The sequence below is a fragment of the Buteo buteo genome, chromosome 8 (assembly GCF_964188355.1).
Source record: "Buteo buteo chromosome 8, bButBut1.hap1.1, whole genome shotgun sequence".
In the NCBI taxonomy this organism is placed as follows: Eukaryota; Metazoa; Chordata; class Aves; order Accipitriformes; family Accipitridae; genus Buteo; species Buteo buteo.
In genome coordinates, this window is record NC_134178.1 from 6,379,027 (window position 1) to 6,398,175 (window position 19,149).

The 19,149-nt window shown below is 36.1% G+C and overlaps 1 protein-coding gene across 11 annotated transcripts in view; it reads right to left on the reverse strand.

Annotated features, from left to right (window-relative positions):
• The window catches only part of DMD (dystrophin), a 1,298,312-nt gene that overhangs the window by 742,826 nt on the left and 536,337 nt on the right, over positions 1 to 19,149 (reverse strand). For all 11 annotated transcript variants that reach the window (XM_075033523.1, XM_075033524.1, XM_075033521.1 and 8 more), the window contains 4 exons: positions 15,650 to 15,773; positions 8,401 to 8,488; positions 2,417 to 2,658; positions 442 to 622 (listed from right to left, as the gene is read on the reverse strand). In XM_075033523.1, the coding sequence (XP_074889624.1) occupies positions 442 to 622; positions 2,417 to 2,658; positions 8,401 to 8,488; positions 15,650 to 15,773 (635 nt within the window). The remainder of the gene's footprint in view (positions 1 to 441; positions 623 to 2,416; positions 2,659 to 8,400; positions 8,489 to 15,649; positions 15,774 to 19,149) is intronic.

Sequence of the window (19,149 nt, forward strand, 5' to 3'; positions counted from 1 at the left end):
ATGAGCTTTATGGAGTTAAATTTCTATTCTATGAAAATCCAGAGCAGATTCTCTCCTGCAATTAAGCTCTCTCTCCTCTCCACTGACTGAGGTACAACAGCCCTGTCTTATAACCTGCCTAAACAAAGACAGTTTTACGTTCCTAAAAAATATCACTGAATCCGTCCATAACATGCTAACAAGAGGAGATCTGATGATAAAACTACGCTGAGTATAACCTTTGCTTCTGAATAGGGTACCTTCCCTTGTTTTCCTATTAATTTAAAATATATAACGCACTGACAATTTCTGAAAGACTAATTCAATTGCAAAAAAAGACCACCTAAACTGCACTACTAGTTTAGCATGACAAAAGCAAATACAAAAGTAGAAAAGCAAAATATATACACCTATTCTTTGCATGCTGGTCAGGCAAATTGACTTCTTGTCATGAACACTTACTGGTCTGTAGTCGCTTTTCTCTGGCATGCATGTCAGCAAGTATTTGTTTGAAATGGCTGGTAAAAGCAGCAAGGTCAGCATCCAGAAACACTGGCCCTTGTTCTTTCTCTTTGAGTGCTTGACTTTGAGCCTTTAGCCGTTCAATTTGAGGCTGAAGGGTTGACATTCGGATGATTTCGTCCTGCGAGTTTGAACAAAAAACATCAAGATAAAGCTGTCCGACAAATCAAATCACTAGTGCCATGAAATCACCACTGTTTCTATGCACATTACACAACTGTTTTGCTTCCAACTACATCAGTTACAGTAAGAACAAATTCAACGTTTTTCATCTTTTCTCACAAATCCATACCTCTGTTCCCGATATGATGCTCTTACCACTGTTTAAAGTCACTTTCACATGACGTTATAATGTTAGTAGTGTAATGCTCAAAGAAAACCAGATAGATTGTACGTTAATATTCCATGCCTAAGGAGCATCCTTTTCATGTGGAGCTGGGAAAATAAAAACTCCACATGTCCCATAATCCTGGGCTCACATCTGTTAGATTACGTACAGGCTAAATAGCATGAAGCAGGAAAAGGAGAGGTGAAGATGCACAGCGATTTCTAGCAGCTCCACAGTCACACTTTGCAGGCTGAGGTTAGAATCAAATTGAATTGAATAGACTAGACTATTTCAGTTGGAAGGGACCTACAACAATCATCTAGTCCAACTGCCTGACCACTTCAGGGCCGACCAAGTTAAAGCATGTTATTAAGGGCATTGCCCAAATGCCTCTTAAACACTGACAGCCTTGGTGCACTGACCACCTCTCTAGGAAGCCTGTTCCAGTATTTCAGCACCCTCTCCGTAAATAAGTGTTTCCTAATGTCCAGTCTAAACCTCTCCTGGTGCAGCTTTGACCGTTCCCACGTGTCCTGGCACTGAATCCCAGGGAGAAGAGCTCAGCACTTCCCTCTCCACATCCCCTCCTAAGGAAGCTGTAGAGAGCAATGAGGTTGTGCTTTTATGCCTTCAGGAAACATTGTACACACTGTGACAACTTGCAACTACTGAGTAAAAAGAAATGAGGAAAGTAAGCCAAATGTACAGTTCATAGTGGAGCTACTCTAAGAGAAGCTTTCTGCAAGAAAAAAGAGAACCCTTGTAAGCACAATGCCAGCTAGGAAATGCCTGAAAATAAGAGTAATAGCATAGATCTAAATTTGGGGTTCAAACATTGTTTTCAGTCTGAGAGCTTCTGCAGCCAGAGATTTCATAACGTCAAACTTCTACTAGTATGTCATGCAATTTATAATTCATTACTACATCTCAATAGTTTCCTGTCAATATTAGCTTGTAAGTAATCCCCATCCACAGACTTGTCTGCATAAGAGGGATAAGCAAATTTCTGTGATGGTGCAGAACACAAATGAAAACAGTTAGGGGGAATAATAAGTGAATTGGTATGTCCATTTTTGTACAACTACTGTAATTCTGTCATATGATCACAGAAGAATATTCCTCCATTTGACTACACAATCCACCCTGCATCAAAATGCAGGATATGTAACAAGTGGTCTGCAATGGGAGAATTTTGGACTTCACTATGAAGACAATTTTCTGGCCCAGATCCTATGACAGAGGTGATGAGCAACAGTTTCCTCATGAAGAACCAAAGACACAGATTCTTACAGGGGGGAGAAGGAAAAAAGTTTAGGGGCATAGTTCCCTAAGTTTAGGTATCTAAGTAGCTTAATAACTAAATATTTGGGGCAGAGCTTTAAATACCCATATGCTAGGTGCTGTTGCCTCTTTATTTCTTTACCAATCTTTCCTTTTCTTTGAATAAATATTTTCAATAATTACCTTGGAAAGATAAGGAGTCCTTTTTCCACTTTTATATTGAAATAATGTAGGTCATAATCTGGTCCACTGCTGGAACACCTATGAAGTACAATACCATAAAAAACTTGGAGAAGAATCTCTAACCTTGCATTTTTCCAACTGAGTTTTTACTATAGCAGGATCTGTTGCTGGTGTGGGTTGTGCTTTCAGCCAGTTTTCTGCAGTAATTGCTGTCTGCTCCAGTTGCTGCAGCTGGGAGTAGAAGTCAATGATGTTATTTTGGTACTCCAGCCATGCCAGTCTTTCACTCAGCAACTGACAGAACTCAATCCAGCGGCTCTTCAGCTGCTCTGAGGCTTGTCTAATGTTGTCAGCATTCAGACCCTCTAGAAAGAAAACAAGAGAAGACAACACTTAAATAAGTCACAAAGAAAAAAAACTAAAATAATTTAAAAAATCAATTTCTGTATTTGAGAGCTCATAAATCCAGTTAATGATTTATCATCAAACAACAGTCCTGAACATACAGATGTTACACATTAGCGGAGAAAGCATTTCAAAAATATTTTAAGTTGCTGCCAGGGTACTTTTGTTGCTATGGGAATGAATTATAAAGTGCATTAAAGTACAAGAATGGGAATAAAGCAGAAAGTAGAGATACAATACATAAAGCTAATTAAAACTGCCATAAGAAATAAGGAAATGCCTGACAGCTGGATTTTGAAAACTACGTCTGGACTGTAATTAGACTTTAATGTACAAGACTGTTGGTTTTTTTATAAAAAGACCAATTTAAATGAATGGGAACCATATTCCGCAGTTATTTTGATGTTTTTGATAATCCTACCCTTAAGTTTTGTGTTACATGTTACTTTAGAAATATCACAAACACTAAGGAATAAACATATGATCAGATCAAACCTCCATCTAGGCCAGTCCCGTGTGTCCAACAGTGACCATCAGTAAATATTAAGCAAAGACTGAGAGCTGGGAAACCATGGGTGACCCTTCTCTACGATTATTTTCAGACAGGTTTGGTTTCTCTGATATAGTTTGCCTATTTCTGTCTATTCTTCAATAATCACGCTTAAATTAAAGTTCATAGAAGAAAACTGACTTTAGTTATTGCAGACAAGGCAATTATTAAGAACTATTTAAAGGCAAAAGAGCTCTATACACTCTGTGAAGAAAGGAAGGCAATATATGCCAAAGATAATCAAAGGGGTCTTACAATAACATAATTTATAATTATTGCAAAAATTGAACTCAGGCTGAGTTCAAAACAATATTAACTTAAGCATCTTATTTATTTTGCAGAGGAAGTTTAAATGTAATCCCTAACCTTTTTTACTGGTGTGACGTAATGATGCACACAACAATAGGACCAATATTGATTTCAAAGTTGATAAACTTCTCAATCCATTGAGTAATGCTATATACTTAAGACATTAACATCATCACCACTTAGTCATACACTAATTAACCAGTAAAACAGAAGGTACATTTTTATCAAAATAATCAAGTTTAGAGTGTTTCTCTCTCTCTTAAAAACAAGTTTAAAAGCAAATGAGACAAAAGCCTCCAGTGCTATACTTTGTGATTTTTGATATGCCGTCAATATGGTTTACCTTATTTGCAACCTGTACTTCCAATCTGCAGGAAAATTTCTTTATCAGGGATTAAAAATAGTAAAGTTCATGAGCAATTTTTGAAGGCAGAACATCAGAACTGGAGTCCTAATTACAGCTAAATGCCTTCAATAAAAAAAAGTACTGGCAATTCATTATAATAAAATTTTCTAAGGAATGACTATAATGCATACTATATGGTAAACTGCACTAAATGATAATCTGGGATTGTGTCTGTTGCAGAGCACCATAGTTCTTTGGCAAATCGTATTCTGGATTCAGCTCAGGGCTATTCCATTCAGATTTGCTTGGGAACAGCCCACTCAGAATCAGACTGCGCAGTACCTGACAGTGGTTCCCTGGACATGCTCTGTTTCTGGGATGTTGCCCTAGACAAGCAAATTGTACATGATTTCAAGAAGTACAAGCAAAAACGTAGAAAGGCAGGAAGTCCAGTACTACTGGGAGATAATGGCAACTGTGGTGGTTGGAGTGGCCATACACACACATTATACTCCCGAGACTGGATAGCACAATTTAAAGGGTATAAAAGGAATCTTATACCATGAAGAGGTAAACTGTATTTTGACACATCTTAATAAAATCCAACAGCGATCTGGTCTTCTGTGTGCGTGTGTTTGCATCTGGACATGTCATATGCATAACTACATTTTCTTAAAGTGTAATGTCTAATGAACATACAGCAATATGTGAAGAAGCAGCATAAACCTGAATGGCACAGCACATCTGAATAACAACAATCAAAGATGACCAGGCACACAGATACTGAATCTTGCCAACAGCAAGAACAAACACATATATATAAGATAAGCCTTTAACTATGCTATATTTCAACAATTGCTTCTGTCCTGTTGTGACTTTGGGTATAAAAATGCTGTGTACTCATAACAGAGAGCAGGCATCTTTGCCACTGTGTCCATGATTACCTCTGAACCTGGAAGACACTGCCTAGGAGTTTGGCAGAGTAGATATAAAAAGATTACTTTTATTTATTCTTCCTTTCCTTTCTTTTCAGCTGCCACAGTCTCCAAAGTACCCTTAGGCAAGACTATGATTAGCAGGGGAAGTACAGTCATGGATTCTCCTTACATAATAATACTTTTCACCGTTTTATTTTCTTCAAGGATTCAGAGAGGACTGTATTTCAGATGAAAACCTAGATTAATCAGATCCTCTTTTCTTCTTTTCACTCACATGTCCCTCAACATAACATTTAAATATGTGCAAATACCCCAAATTATTCAATTTTCTTTAATTGTTTTCTTTAATATCTAAACTTTGAGTCTAAATGTGATTCCACAAAGAAATGTTTTTGCTCTTCATGTAACTGAAGTGGACAGTACAAGACTGGAGTGTCCAGAGCCATGGTTGGTAAAAGATTGCAGAGGTGCACCTCCATTAGGCAACACAATATCCTACTGAAAGGAAGGCCCATCTGAAAATCTCCATAGGATGCTTTTTTAAAACTTTCTTAATTCACAGTCTGCTTTGGTAACTCAAAGTTGTCTATCAGATGTTGGTATGCCATTTCCAGAAAGATGTAAGAAAATGGCCATTACTTGCACTTGAAATCATTTGGGCAAATTTGTCAAAATTTTGTCTTATTTTGAAAAAAGCTAGTCTTCCGTCTTATTGAAAATGACAAATTAATAACTATTTGAAGTAGTTGATGCAATGAGGGCATAATTTTAGTGTGTTTATTTGCTCATTAAATTGGTGAAAATCAAGAATTTGAAACTTACTTCCATGATAAGTACTGATTTCTTCATTATCTTTAGCAACCATCAGCTTTCATTCACGATGTTAATACCAATCCCCTTACTCTGCTTCACTCATGGCAGCAAGACATACCAAAAGTTGACAAGCAGGAGAAGAAACAATATAAAACCCATCCTCTGGTAAAACAATATTATTTTAGGAATAATGGTTCATAATACTTTCATGTTTCATATTCTAAAAGCTTCATATATAATCAGTGAATAAATATACTGTACCCAGATGAAACAGATCATTATCTGAAGTGGATGCATTAATTTTATTACCTTGCGTACTGCGCGTAACAAATTGTGTCTGAATATTTTTAATTGTACAGCACCTTACATGCAAGTACTTTGGAATTGCCACTTAATATGAAGTATATGTTATTAAGTGCATTTATCATCTGCTATAGTTCTATGATAGAATAATGTAGCATTATCTGTGGTTTTATAGCTTTTGACTCATAAGCGTATGTGAAATAGTAACTCACAAGATGATATATGTATTCCACAGAACAGTGGCACTTAACAATTATGTGTTTTATCACAACAAATTCACTTGTATTCACTTTAATGCTGCCTATCAAAATTCTCTGAGTATTCATTCTGATGCCCTATTTATTTTATTCTAAACTACTATAATAGTCAAGTGTCTTCTCAAACTGCTAAACTACTTCACTCATGCATCAACAGATTTGTTATTCTATTTTAGAATAGAATTTAGAAAAGAAAATCAGAAAAGAATTTTTTCCTAGAAATACTGGCAAACAGAAGATGCAAGTTTTCATTGACTGTAATCATCAGACTTCTTTAAAAGCACAGGCAAGGAGAGGCAGAGCACGGCCCACATAGAAGATGGGTGGCTGGGTAAAGAATCATTCACCAAAAGCATCAATGATTTCCCCCGTGATGGGAAAAGTCCTTCAAAGGGCAATGTGCAGACACACTGCTTACAAACACAAGAATAGCTACGCTGTGTGAGATGGCAGCTCTTTCTAGTGCAAAATACTTTTGCTGACATTGGCTGAAAGCATTTACCTAAGGCAAGAATAGTGCCCTGTATAAATACATTTCCTCAGACTGTTTTCCTCTGTGCTAAGAACAAATAAATGAAACCCTAAACAAACCAATCCAATTCTCTCCAGAATTTGAATCCTGTTTTTTTTTTATTCCCCCTCCTATCGCAGTAAAAATAAAAGAAAGAAAATAGATATAAATGATACGACAATGAAATTCACCACCATTCTGAACTCTCTCCTGTAATCCACCAGCGATCTTAATCTTTTTATGCTCTTCATCTGTTACATTCAGAATCTTGTTTACGAGCAAAGAGGAAGCACATTTTATACGTAAGTAAAGCCAAAAATTTAGTGATAGCATAACTGGAATCTTAAAAGTCTAATCATTGTTAGTCCAGACCTAATCCATACACAATAAGTAAAAAATAACAATGCAGTTAAACTTGTCATCACTTGACTTCACAACTGATCTATGCCTTAAATCTGTTTGCCTTGTGTAGTCTTTTAATTATAGATTACCCTGCAAATGCATGACAATCATCAATCAGTTCTCCCAGGCACAAAAACATGTCCCAAAAAATTGACAGAATTTTTTATATGGTCAGCCATGGAAAACTGCCCAAATGATTTCAAAGAGAGTGCAGATGTTACCAGGTCCCTTCAGTCTATTCACTGAACCTGGGAAAGGAACCCTTGCAACAGTTGTTACTGTAATGATAATTAAATACGCCCCACACATTAAATATGGTCACTTTTAAAATATTACACTTTCATACTTAAGCATGATAATCTTAGGATTCCATCAAATTCATTTAGCTTGGCCAGTCAGTACCCCAAACTCAAAGCATTTCATTTTTAGGAATTAAATACTTGGTTCTTCATTATAACAATTTACTATAAAATTTGTGTTCTGAAGCTCAGTGCATTCAACATCTATATTTCTGGTAATCATATCAGTATGACAGATGTTGGCCCGAGTTTAATATTTTATTGCAAAGTTAGACATTTTTTAATATCAAGGACAATGGCATGACTTACAACTTCACTTCCGTCTACCTTTGTTTTTTCTTTTTCCCTTAAAAATATCTAAAAGTTCAAAAGAATGACATAACAGAACCATTCTTTTTGAAAAATCAATAATAAAAATAAAAAACTTACAACTAATTTTCTATTTTAAGAGTCATATAAGCTTTGACATTTATTATCTTTGAGAAGCTGAATGCCAAAAAACTCTTCCAAAACCCAATAAAATGTTATATTTTCTATGATACAGAACATTACATCAATATGTATATTACAAAACATACATTGTGTAAGTCAGAAAGCACTTTTTTCAAACTGTTCAGAGTAATGCCTTCAGAGCTTTCTAACTCAGATGAGTTAACGCACCTTCAAAACTCAGCATACTCAGAAAATAAGATTACAACTTAAGTCTCTGCACAGAACAGATTGTTAATATACAGTTCATTACTGCAAGCAAGTTTTACACACATTTCTTTTCATGGTACTAAAGTGGTAAGATATTTTTTCTCTTTCCTAATTAACAGATATAACATTCAGAAATAATAAAAGAAATATAAGGCAATATTACTTTACTGTTCCATTTAGACAGTATTTGCTAATATAATTCTCGTGATAAATATGAACCTGTGCGTTTATCAAATCCCTAAGAAGATTATCTAAATCAACTCCCATGTAATTACCATTCACCATCTGTTCCACCAGGGCCTCAGCTGATCTGCTGGCATCTTGCAGTTTTCTGTACTTCTCAGGCTTTTCTCGCTGGATGGCCTGCAGCATGACAGGAAAGGTGAGTATTTCAACAGAGGGATTTTGAAGAAGAAAGTAATTAATCTCAGGGATGTCTTCTGATTTCTCGAGACCATTTAACCTGTCATATTGCCCTGCCAGCCTCCCGATTTGCAACGAAAGCAGCAAGTACCACATACCATCAGAAAGCGAGTCAGTCATAAAGTCAAATACATAAACCGAGAATCTGAACACAGCAGAGTTGACAGATGATACACCTCAGTAGTTTACAGACAAGTAAAAGACATACAAATTAAGAGCTATTCAAAGCCCAATATTTCAGAATAAAAATATTTGTTCAACAAAAATTCCTTGTGGAAGAATAAATTTGCTCATTTCTCATGATAACAGCAAGAATTGAGCATGCTAACCAAATCACGGGGTTTCATAGCATACTAGAGTTATTGAACTCATATACCATTTGATTGCTTACTTTACTCTTCTCTTAAAAAAAAACCCAACCCTGTAAAATGCATATTGAAGTAGATATCTAACATATATATGAACATATATAGCAGACATCCATGCATGAGCTACCAAGTAAGAATGAGAGTTAACTGCAGAATTAACACAGGCTTCTAGTTATGTATTGTATCCAATACTCTCAAATCTACCTGTTTGTACTCAGAAATTTCTCACCCACGTTCAGGCTAGCACTCAGGCTAGCTGGTCATGGCTGGTAAAGGCTACCTGCTAAAGTTTCAGGATATAGTAGGAACCTAAGTTTCTAATTTCATTTTGGTTTGGTAGCAATACAGATGGAAAGTAAAATCATTTTAGATCCGACAGCCCCTCAATGCTGTCTCGTAATTAACATCATGAAATCACTCCATTGATTTGAAACTAATTTAGTTGTACAATTTAGGTGTAATTTAGAAGCTCTAAATCTGAAGCCCAAAGAAGCAGCATGGGGCCACAGTCAGGTTTAGTACCAAAAATAAAACAGACTATATACTTCCCAGAGATCCTGACCAACACAGGCTCCCGTAAATCAGAGTCCTTCACTTTACGGCAGCAGATACACACATACAAAAGAATATGCCACCGCAAATCCTACATGACATGTATGGAAAGATAACACACAACCTTGACTATGGCTTCTCAGTCTGGCTGACCCTGCCAGGCTTCCCGATCACCTTGATTATTTCCACAGCAAAGGTATATTCTGTGTGACTTGACTGTTTGGGGGGGGAAAAGGTTCCTTACAACCAGAAAGAAACCTCAAGTAGGTGTCTAAGAATGCATTTAGAAGAACAACCTTATACAATTACATTTGAAAATGTTATTTTTCAAATAGATTGCTATGCTTGGGAAGAATTCATATAAAAACTTTGAATAAATTATCTTAAAAGAACTTTTAAAGTGTGATGCTTAAAACATCTTCAGTTTAATAAGCAGCAGCTCCCTGGAAGACTTTCCTATGCGAGGAGACGCTCAGAACTTTAAAGAGAGATTTTCAGTTAAATTCACACATTTCCACAGCCTACTTATAACTGCCATTCATTTGTGCATGTAGAAATGATTAAATGGCAGGCTTTCTAACAATATGCCAAAGCTTCTATCAAACGCTTTCAATAGTACAATTTTGTATAAATATAATATATAAAGAAAGGATATTTAGAGAAGAATTAAGGATGGAAGTATTTTAGATTTTATAAACATATCTTTAACAGATACCTAAAGAATCACTGAAAGATTATGAAGTTTAATCCCAATGAGTTAAAGATGACTGTATTAATTATTTATAGTTTTTGGAGGTCAATAAAATCTTCTACCTTTTCACTCTGCAATTTAAATATTTTCCAGATTTTAAAAAAATAAAATACTCTATTAATTCTCTGCAGAGTTCCAAAATTTCTTATAGAATCTTAATTAATACTACTCTGTCTATAATGCCAGGTATAATTAGCATGAGTCTAACTACAGAGAACTCAAAGGAATCATTAAAACACTAAAATATACTGAAAATAATTTTACTCCGTCTGTAATGCCAGATGTGTAATCATCATGAGTGCAACTGTAGCGAGCACAAATGAATCATAAAAAAACCCTACAATATAATAAAAATCAGCTTTTTGAAATAGAAAAATGATATGACACTGAAGCCTGTGGCAATGAACCCTTCAGTGTCCAGTAATATGCTATGTGTGCAGAAAAATGCTGAGAAATGTCCATCTTTCTCCTGAAACATTAAAGTTTCCAGGTCCTGATAGAAAACAGAAGCACTATATGTGAAGCCCTTAAATAAACATGAAAATTTGGGATATAGCAAACTTTCTGTCAATTACTTCTCTCCATTCATTTTTATGTAATTGGCTTATATCATAAAAAATGAAGTTCCAACCCTGGTTACAAGAAGACTTATGCTCGCACACAAAGCACAATGCTAGCCAAAGGAGAAAAGACTGTCCTCTTGTTCCTCATACAAAGACAAATGACCTGAGCTGGAGAGAAAGGAAGAAATTCACCCTAATTAACTTATAGCACTAATCACATAGTCCTGCCATTACTCTGCACACGCTGCCATTGTTTGCCTAACCTCCAAATTGTGTCTTGATTTTTAAGCCGGCAGAAGAAAGATTGCCATCAGCATGTGCAAAGTGCCTAGAAATGAAGGGAGGAGTAGTCCTGGAAACACCTCTCCTTTATCTCTTTGGCTCTGTTTTGTTCTTTTTTTTCCTTTAGAGAAAGGGGCTATGCTCTCGATTCAGGTTCATTCGTGACACGAGTAGGCTGGGATAAGTTTGAAGAGGTTTGTGGAGTTCTGAAACTCTTACATTCTGTACATTTTAATCAACGCTTCTTTTGATGAAAAGATAAGGTAGTGGCAAAGTCCCTTCCAAATATTTCCAAACATAAAACTTTCCTTTTTTTTTTTTTTTTTACTCTTTTTTTCTGTAAAAGATATTTCAGAAAAAATATTACCTTTACAGGCTTTTGTCCAATCACAGATTAATTCTCTTTTGGACTATTTTGTAACTGGCAATGCAAATGTATAATAGCCTAGTTTTAACTGATTGAGTAACACTAAAAATTCATCTTTAGCTAAATGTCAGCCGAAGGGGAAGAGGCTATTTTCACAATGCTAAGCGTTTTATTTGACCCCAAGATTTTAGCTGGCAGTTAATGACTTCATAACCTAGAAAACACTGATGGTCCGAGGAATTCGGATGTTATTCATATCAAATCAACATCCTATTCTGAGCGCTCTCTGGAAGGATGCATGGTAGCAGTACTCCCTGACCTCCTGTGACTCTGCCCAATTAAACCCAAGGGCAGGAGATGGCAACATTTTCATCTCTGGCTCTGACAGTGATTCAGCTTTCAAATACCCAGGCCCAACAAAGCATGTCTGAAAAAGGTCACCAAAACAAAATGAACAAATGAGAACCGGGCTTTTGAGAATGCCAGGAGAACAAATTTAATTGTCTAGGATATTTGACATTTTCCCTTACATCTGTTCCTTGTGTTTACCTTTGATTCTGAATTTCTAGATCCTTCTTCTTGGCTAACCAAAATTCCTTCCAAGGGGTTTTATTCCCAGTTTATTGATGTACAGTCTCAAATCTGACCTATTATTAAGCAGGATTTTCTATCTAGCAAGTTTTAATTTTTTCCACCTGAATCTTCATATATTTGAACTTGCAATATTGAAAGCTCATTATGGCTTAAGAAATACAAAAAAGGCCTGAGTCATTGTTAGGTCTAGTTTTAGTAAAATATATGTACTAACTGGAAAATGTTAACAGTGTGATACAGCGTAACAATGTTTATGGCATTAATGTTTGGATGGCTTTGTTATTTAGGAGTAGTATGGCTGTTCCACAGTGCAACTTCTATGCTTATAGCATCCAGTCTCTCTGGCCAGGTAAGGCAAATATCTTTCTTTTGTAGCAGGGAAGGGCTATAATTATTTTTGTTTCTCCCCACACATGGGAATGGACTTTCTGTGCATGTCTAATATTTTCAATCTACGTAACACATCTGCCAAAGGCTAATTTCCTGCCAGTATCTGAAGGGCACCTGGCTTAGCAAACAGTCAGTGCATTTCATACAGCCTACTCTTGGCTCCGTCTCCCCCAGACCTCCTCTGAGCTGGGATGGGAGAATGTTTTTGAACTTGATGAATCATCAATGATGGCAAAAGCTTTCCTTGTGGCCATTGCTTCTGAAGTCTGCGTCCCTCCATCATATAGCTGATGCACTTCCACTCTATCATATGGAAGTGACCCCTCATCCAAGAAAAATGATGAGTAGGAGCAAGCTGCCACAACAAGAAAAAAAATCATCCAAATAGTAACCTGTCCTCAAAAGAACAGCAGAAAAGAATGCCATTAGGAAAAGGCCCTAGCTAGGACTCAGCACCTAACGTGGTGGGCAATAAACGGTAGGTCTGACATCAGCCAAGCACAGGTGTTCTGCACTACACCTATATATATATATATCTATCTATCTATATATCTATATATATATATATATCTCGTCATATAGGGAGAAAACTAAATGATAGCCAGTAAGGGTAAGACGGGACTTCTGCATGCATGTGCACATGGTCGCATGCATGCATGTATAAGTACAACCCTGGGGTATGACTCGGTATGTCAGTACAATACAATCTTTTTCAATTATTGCTAACATCTGTTTTCCTTTTTGGCATTTAATCTTTTTTAATATATGTCTTCTACAACTTTACTAGAGATTAAAATATATTAAAACCCACACTATCTTATTTTCCATTGATGTGAGGCTCATTTTGAGGGAATTAGAAACAAAAAGTGTTAACAAGCAACAGTGAAATTGCTCAAATCAGTGAACTGGACAGTACTTCCTGCTTTGGCTGTTAGTTTTATGGATGGAGACAGAGACCAGACTTCGAAAAGTCAGGTCAGGACAAGCTTTAAAACCTGACATTTTAAAAACCTCAACTTTTTCCTTTTTTGAAAAGCGTGCACAAAGACATCCATTAACTGAAAACCGTTCAACACAGAATCCATGTAGTGCTTGTCAAGTGCTATCTGTCAGAGTTCTAGCAAATACATACATGTAGTCAGAATGTTTTCTCCCTTAAAAAAATCTAGAAACTTCTACATGTAACTTGATGTTCTCAATAAAATGTTCATTTTAAAAGCAGTGATACTCTATGAAATAAAAAACAGTCTTGGTCTTTAAAAATATTTTCAATGTTAATGAAGGATACACATTCATTTCTTTTATTTCTATTTAGAGTTACTGGTTTGCCTCAGACCCCTCTCGATACAAAGCAGATCCTTTCTCTGCACCACTTTTCAGTAAAGCAGCTGGAAATCAGTTTCTTAAACATCCAGTTATTCAGTTGCCAAGGAGGTCTAAGAAACACCTGAAACACATCTGAAACACCTGCTATCTGCAGTGTCTTGAATTCCAACTTACAACGCTCACGCACTGGTCAAATTCCACACCTCTCTTCCCTCCCTCCCGCTTCCTCCAGTATTATGTATGTTTCCACCAACCTAAACGAGATCTGAACAAATGTGGTAGGTAGTGGCCTCGAGCCCCAGTGTTCTTCCTCAGCACCAACAAAGGCAAGGCAAGAGCTAGTGGGAGCTCCAGCCAGGACCAAAGGAAGGTCTGTGGTTCACCTACCTCCACCCCTTTAGTTGCAGCGATCACCACCTCCTCGGAAGCAAAGAAAGGAAAGAAGGAGGAAGGTGAACCATGGGTCCTGGATCCTTTAATTCTCTTATCAAGTCTTAGAAACTGACAATATCAGGTGTAACATTCATGTTGGTTAGGGAAACCTGGCAGTGCAGGTATCCAGCATAATATGTAGGTCAAAATGAGCTAATTTGCCATCCTTGAAATTGTTATGTTCCTCAAAATAGGAATATATGAAGGGGAGACAAGAACATTTTCTATTTTTTTTTCTCCTTTGTTTCTTTTTTAATTTTACCTACAACGAAGATTGAAGCACTCAGAAAATTAACTGTATATCTATTTATGTATTAGATGAATCCTTACCTCAGTATGGAAGCTTTTGAACCCATCAGATCTACTCTGTAGATTTGATCCATTTTGCATATATATTTTTATATATATTTATGTATCTTTCACATAACACAAAGTGGTGCCATGAACTGAATTCAGGATATTACATTCTAATGGATACTTACTAGCTGTAATATTATGTCAACATTAACAACAAAATTAAAATTATTGCAAGGAAACTATGATTTAACACGAAATTTTAAAATGTATATTTACAGTCACAAAATTCAGTGTTCCCCAATTTTATCATAGCTGATTTATGATGGACAAGGAGACAGTGAGAAAAAATGGCAGCAAAACTAACTTCAACACAGTAACTTTGTCCCATCTGTTTGTGTTCTAGGAGTATGTATCACCATATTTTTAAATGAAATTCTGTGATATGCTATGATACTATAAGAGCTAATTATAAAAAGAACTCCCCTCACTCTTACTCAGAAGACAGGCATTTTTGCATCTGTCTACAAAAATTAAATATTGAAGAAAATTTATAATAATTTAGTTTTCAAGGGCTAAATTCAGAGTATGTGAAACATATACACAAACACAGCCACTCCTTAAGCAGTGCAGAATCATTCATTTTGCCAAAAGTAGAAAATTTTTAGTTCAGGCATGGTACTACAACAGAGTTTAAAAAAAAAGGAAAAAAAAAAGAAAAAAGAGACTGGTGATTTTCAGATATTTTTTACAGCGCTGTAAAAAGAATTAGATACAGATTTCCTTTAGCATACACTAAAAGATGACACTTTTCACATCCTTCAATTTATACATGCATAATGTCAAATTATGCTGTTAATATAGAATGGTGATGCATGTTTAAGAAGTAATATATAGGCTTTGATTCAACTTTACCGAAGACTTTCATGAATCTAGAATACCTTAATTAAAAATGAGTATGTACGAATAAAAAAAGATCTCTGTATTCAGACAGCCTGTGGAGCAATTTTGGTGCCAAAATCTGCAATTTACAGAAATAGTGAGCACTTCTAAATTTCTCTTGGACGTATGGACCACTGGTGCTTGTCAGTCTACATTTGAATTCATTTAAACTTGGACTTTGAAAGCACTTTGACAAGCTTATACAAACTAACAGACATATATACAAGTACTTTCTCCTACATTGACTCTTTCTCTGAGATCTGAGAGATTGCCTTCTTTTCGATATATTGCAAACTCGGGACTCTGAAGCACTGCTTCGGAGCGGGTCATCCAGCTATGGAGCTCTGTTGTATCCGAGTCAAACCTAAGAGACAGAAAATTGCAGTAAGACATTTCATTTCCACAGAGTTTCTGAAAATAGGATTGACAGTAAACACGTTTAACTGGTTGTTTAAACAAGTGACGAAGCAGCAATTTCTCTCAGCAAAAGACAGTTTTAAACCCCCCATATTTCATTAGATAGTTCATGAAACCGTTCACTCTAAAATTTGGAAACATAGAAATACTTTTTCATTTTTAAGACCCTGACGTGACAGCTGAACAGATGCAACAATGTTCACAATAAGGATTCTAATTGTACAAGCTGATGTTTTCGGAAGGCGTGAAACGAGTAGCTCTCAGTGAAGAGAGTACCACAAGTCCTGTTGGCTCAGCCTGGCTGACCGAATCCAGCCTTCATACCTGCACGATTTCTGCCCTAGCTTGTGCTGGCGACATTATGAAGGATATTCAAGCAGGAAATCTAACCATTAGAAAGGACTCTCTTCCAACTGCCTCAAATTTGTTGCATAATGTAATGACTAATCAATCTCAGTAAATTATAATTTTCCTACAGCTAAAACTTCAGAAACTGCAAATTAAGATCCCTAACTCTCTGTATATACTTTTAAACTAGTTTTTACTCTACAGTCCTTTATTATCGTTTGGACTCTTTCATCAACTTCTTTAAAACTGATCTTAATTTTTGTTACCTATTCAGAAGGTAGCAGCTCAAAAGGAAGGTTACCATATGCAGATATTTAAATTACTGATGCGTAGAAAAATCAAACTTTGATTCAGTGTCTACTGTAGTTTTTAAAACAAGAGGCTTAAGACAATGTTTGTTCTTAGTCGTGCCACATTGTATTCTTGACTGCATTTCTTTATTGCACTAGATGTTCTAATATTTATATCTAGTCTGTAACTGATTTTCTTTTTGCAACAATACAATGAAAGCAATGGAACAGAAAGACCTAGAAAAAAATGATTAGCTGTATCTTTCAGTTTGCTTTGTAAATACAGGTTGGATCATTTACATACAACTGAAAATCTACTAAAACCAAGATCTTGAACAACAATTATATCTTTGGAGGAATTAATTCTTTTATAAAAATATAATCCATATATAGAAGAACTAACATACAAGGAGGTAAGGCAAAAGCAGGTGCTACAGAAATCTACATATACAGAAACAAAAACTGAATAAAAGAAAGAGTTCCATGTTTGATCTAATATTTATGCCTCCCTTTTTTTCCTTCTCCACTGTGATCTTTGTGACTCCATTTAACAAGACAGTGTGAAAGACTGAGTAATAAATAATGAAAGCAAAAGAAAGAAGAATCACACACTGCCTTAATCCCAGCCCAATATTCTATATTCAAGTTATGAACTCCTAGGAATAATTTTGATAAAGCAATTCCTAATAATACTATTTGAACACCCATTAAAGGAGAAAAAATACAATTGTGAAGTAACAGAAGGTGCAGAAATCTTCATTTCATAAAGAATTACAAGTTCAGAGGTGGAATACAGAAGAAAATCCCCAGATGGTTCAGGGAATCTCTGTGCTGGTACCAGATTCTAATCCCTGAAAACGAACTGCACTGCCAGTTAAGAGCTTCCTACCTCAGCTTTATTTCTGATCCTGCATGACATTATATTTCATGAATTACAATTGATTTAATGTTATCCCTCTGTTCTGCATAAAGTAACTGCATATTTAATGACCACAGAACATCAGACATCTGATAACAACGAAGACGAGTTTACCAGTCCCTCAGTACTAAACTCCCTTGGCTGCAGGTAAAATTGTATTACTTCTGGTGTTCGCTGAATTCTCAAGCTGTGGGTAAGTAGGACCAGTGAGACCAACTTTCTGAAGAATAGCCTGGTATTAGCCTGGCATAGAATGGAAATTCACAGAGCAAAATGTTTACCAGTGATCATTTCTTCATTTCTTAAACAAAAGGACTTAGCCCTCCCCTCTGCAACATCCTCCCTGGAAGAGGAACGGGAGAATTTGGGACAGTTCTGATAGTACAACAAAATAATCAGGAGCACATTCCATGGCCCAGAGATTCATCAGCTGGTGGTAAGTATCAGCCACAGCAGACAGTGTCTTGACAGAGCTGATCTCAGATAACAGATTGCTCTGTCACTTGCAGTTTCTTCTGGAGATAAATATAACTCCACAAACAAAGCCTCCTGCCCAAAAATAGGGCTATAAAGAGGGGGCAGAAAAGGATTAAAAGACATGAAAGTTAATTCTAAGTAGCTTTTTGCAGCACATAAATATCCTTAACATAAAAACATTTTTCAATTACCTTGGAAAAAAAAAATCCTCTCTCTTATGTTCAGCTTGTATAAAACCAGGAAATACAGGTAGAATGTGGCATTTAATCATTCCGCTATGATGATTGGACATTTCCTTTCTGAGCCCAGCTGCAGTTACAAACTATATTAACTCTAGATTGATATCAAAGGATCAATACGGTCTTTAAATCTCCCAAGTACAACAATACTTTTGACATAAAAAGTAATGCAATATTACCTTTCTGCCCCAGTAAAGTTGAGTGCATGTAGAATTTGTTAAAATAAATCTGTGGAAGACACTAAAACCAAATCACTTGAGACAATTACTCTAAATAATTACCTTATTTCAATGTGCACGTTAGCTTGCTCCCCACCTAAAAATTCAATCTGCAGCAGAGGATTTACTCTTTATGCAGCACTCATGGTTTAGTTTTCCAATTAGTCTTTCCTTCTGCTATTCCACAAGAGAGATGCTATCTTTTACTGCTCTCACTGCCCTCTCTCTACAGGCTAGCACATATCAGCTGAATTCAAATACAGTCTCTTCTTACTCCAGAGCACGTTTGAAAAACCTTCTTCACATTTTTAATCCATGCCATTCAAACTTTCATGGAAGTCCCCCACAAATTGATTTTCTGGATCATACTAAGCCATATGCCCACTTCAGATTCCCATTCAAAACCCTCTTGCTGAGATCACCACATGTACTTGTTCATAAAGGATTCCTTGTTCTAGCTTTCCCTTCCTTTTCTGTATTAAATACATGATAAACCTCACCTTTAAGGTATTTCACAACTTAGTTGCATTTTGTTTTTCTTTTTCTGTGCATGGAATTTCTAACCCAAATACCCAGCAGAGTATGATACTCAAGTCCTACTACAAGCTTCCTATCAGATCAAATACCTCCTGGAAGCCACTAAGGAATGGCAAGCGTTAATTTGTTTCATTTCACAATAAAAACAAATGCAATTTTTATTAATAATCAAAGGCCTGACTGACTATAAACCTTCCATTTGCACAAAGTACCTTATGAAGGCCTATTGCAGTTCTTACAGCCAACATCATCTAGTGAAAGACAATGGTATATTTTAAGCTCATAATTTTTCCTT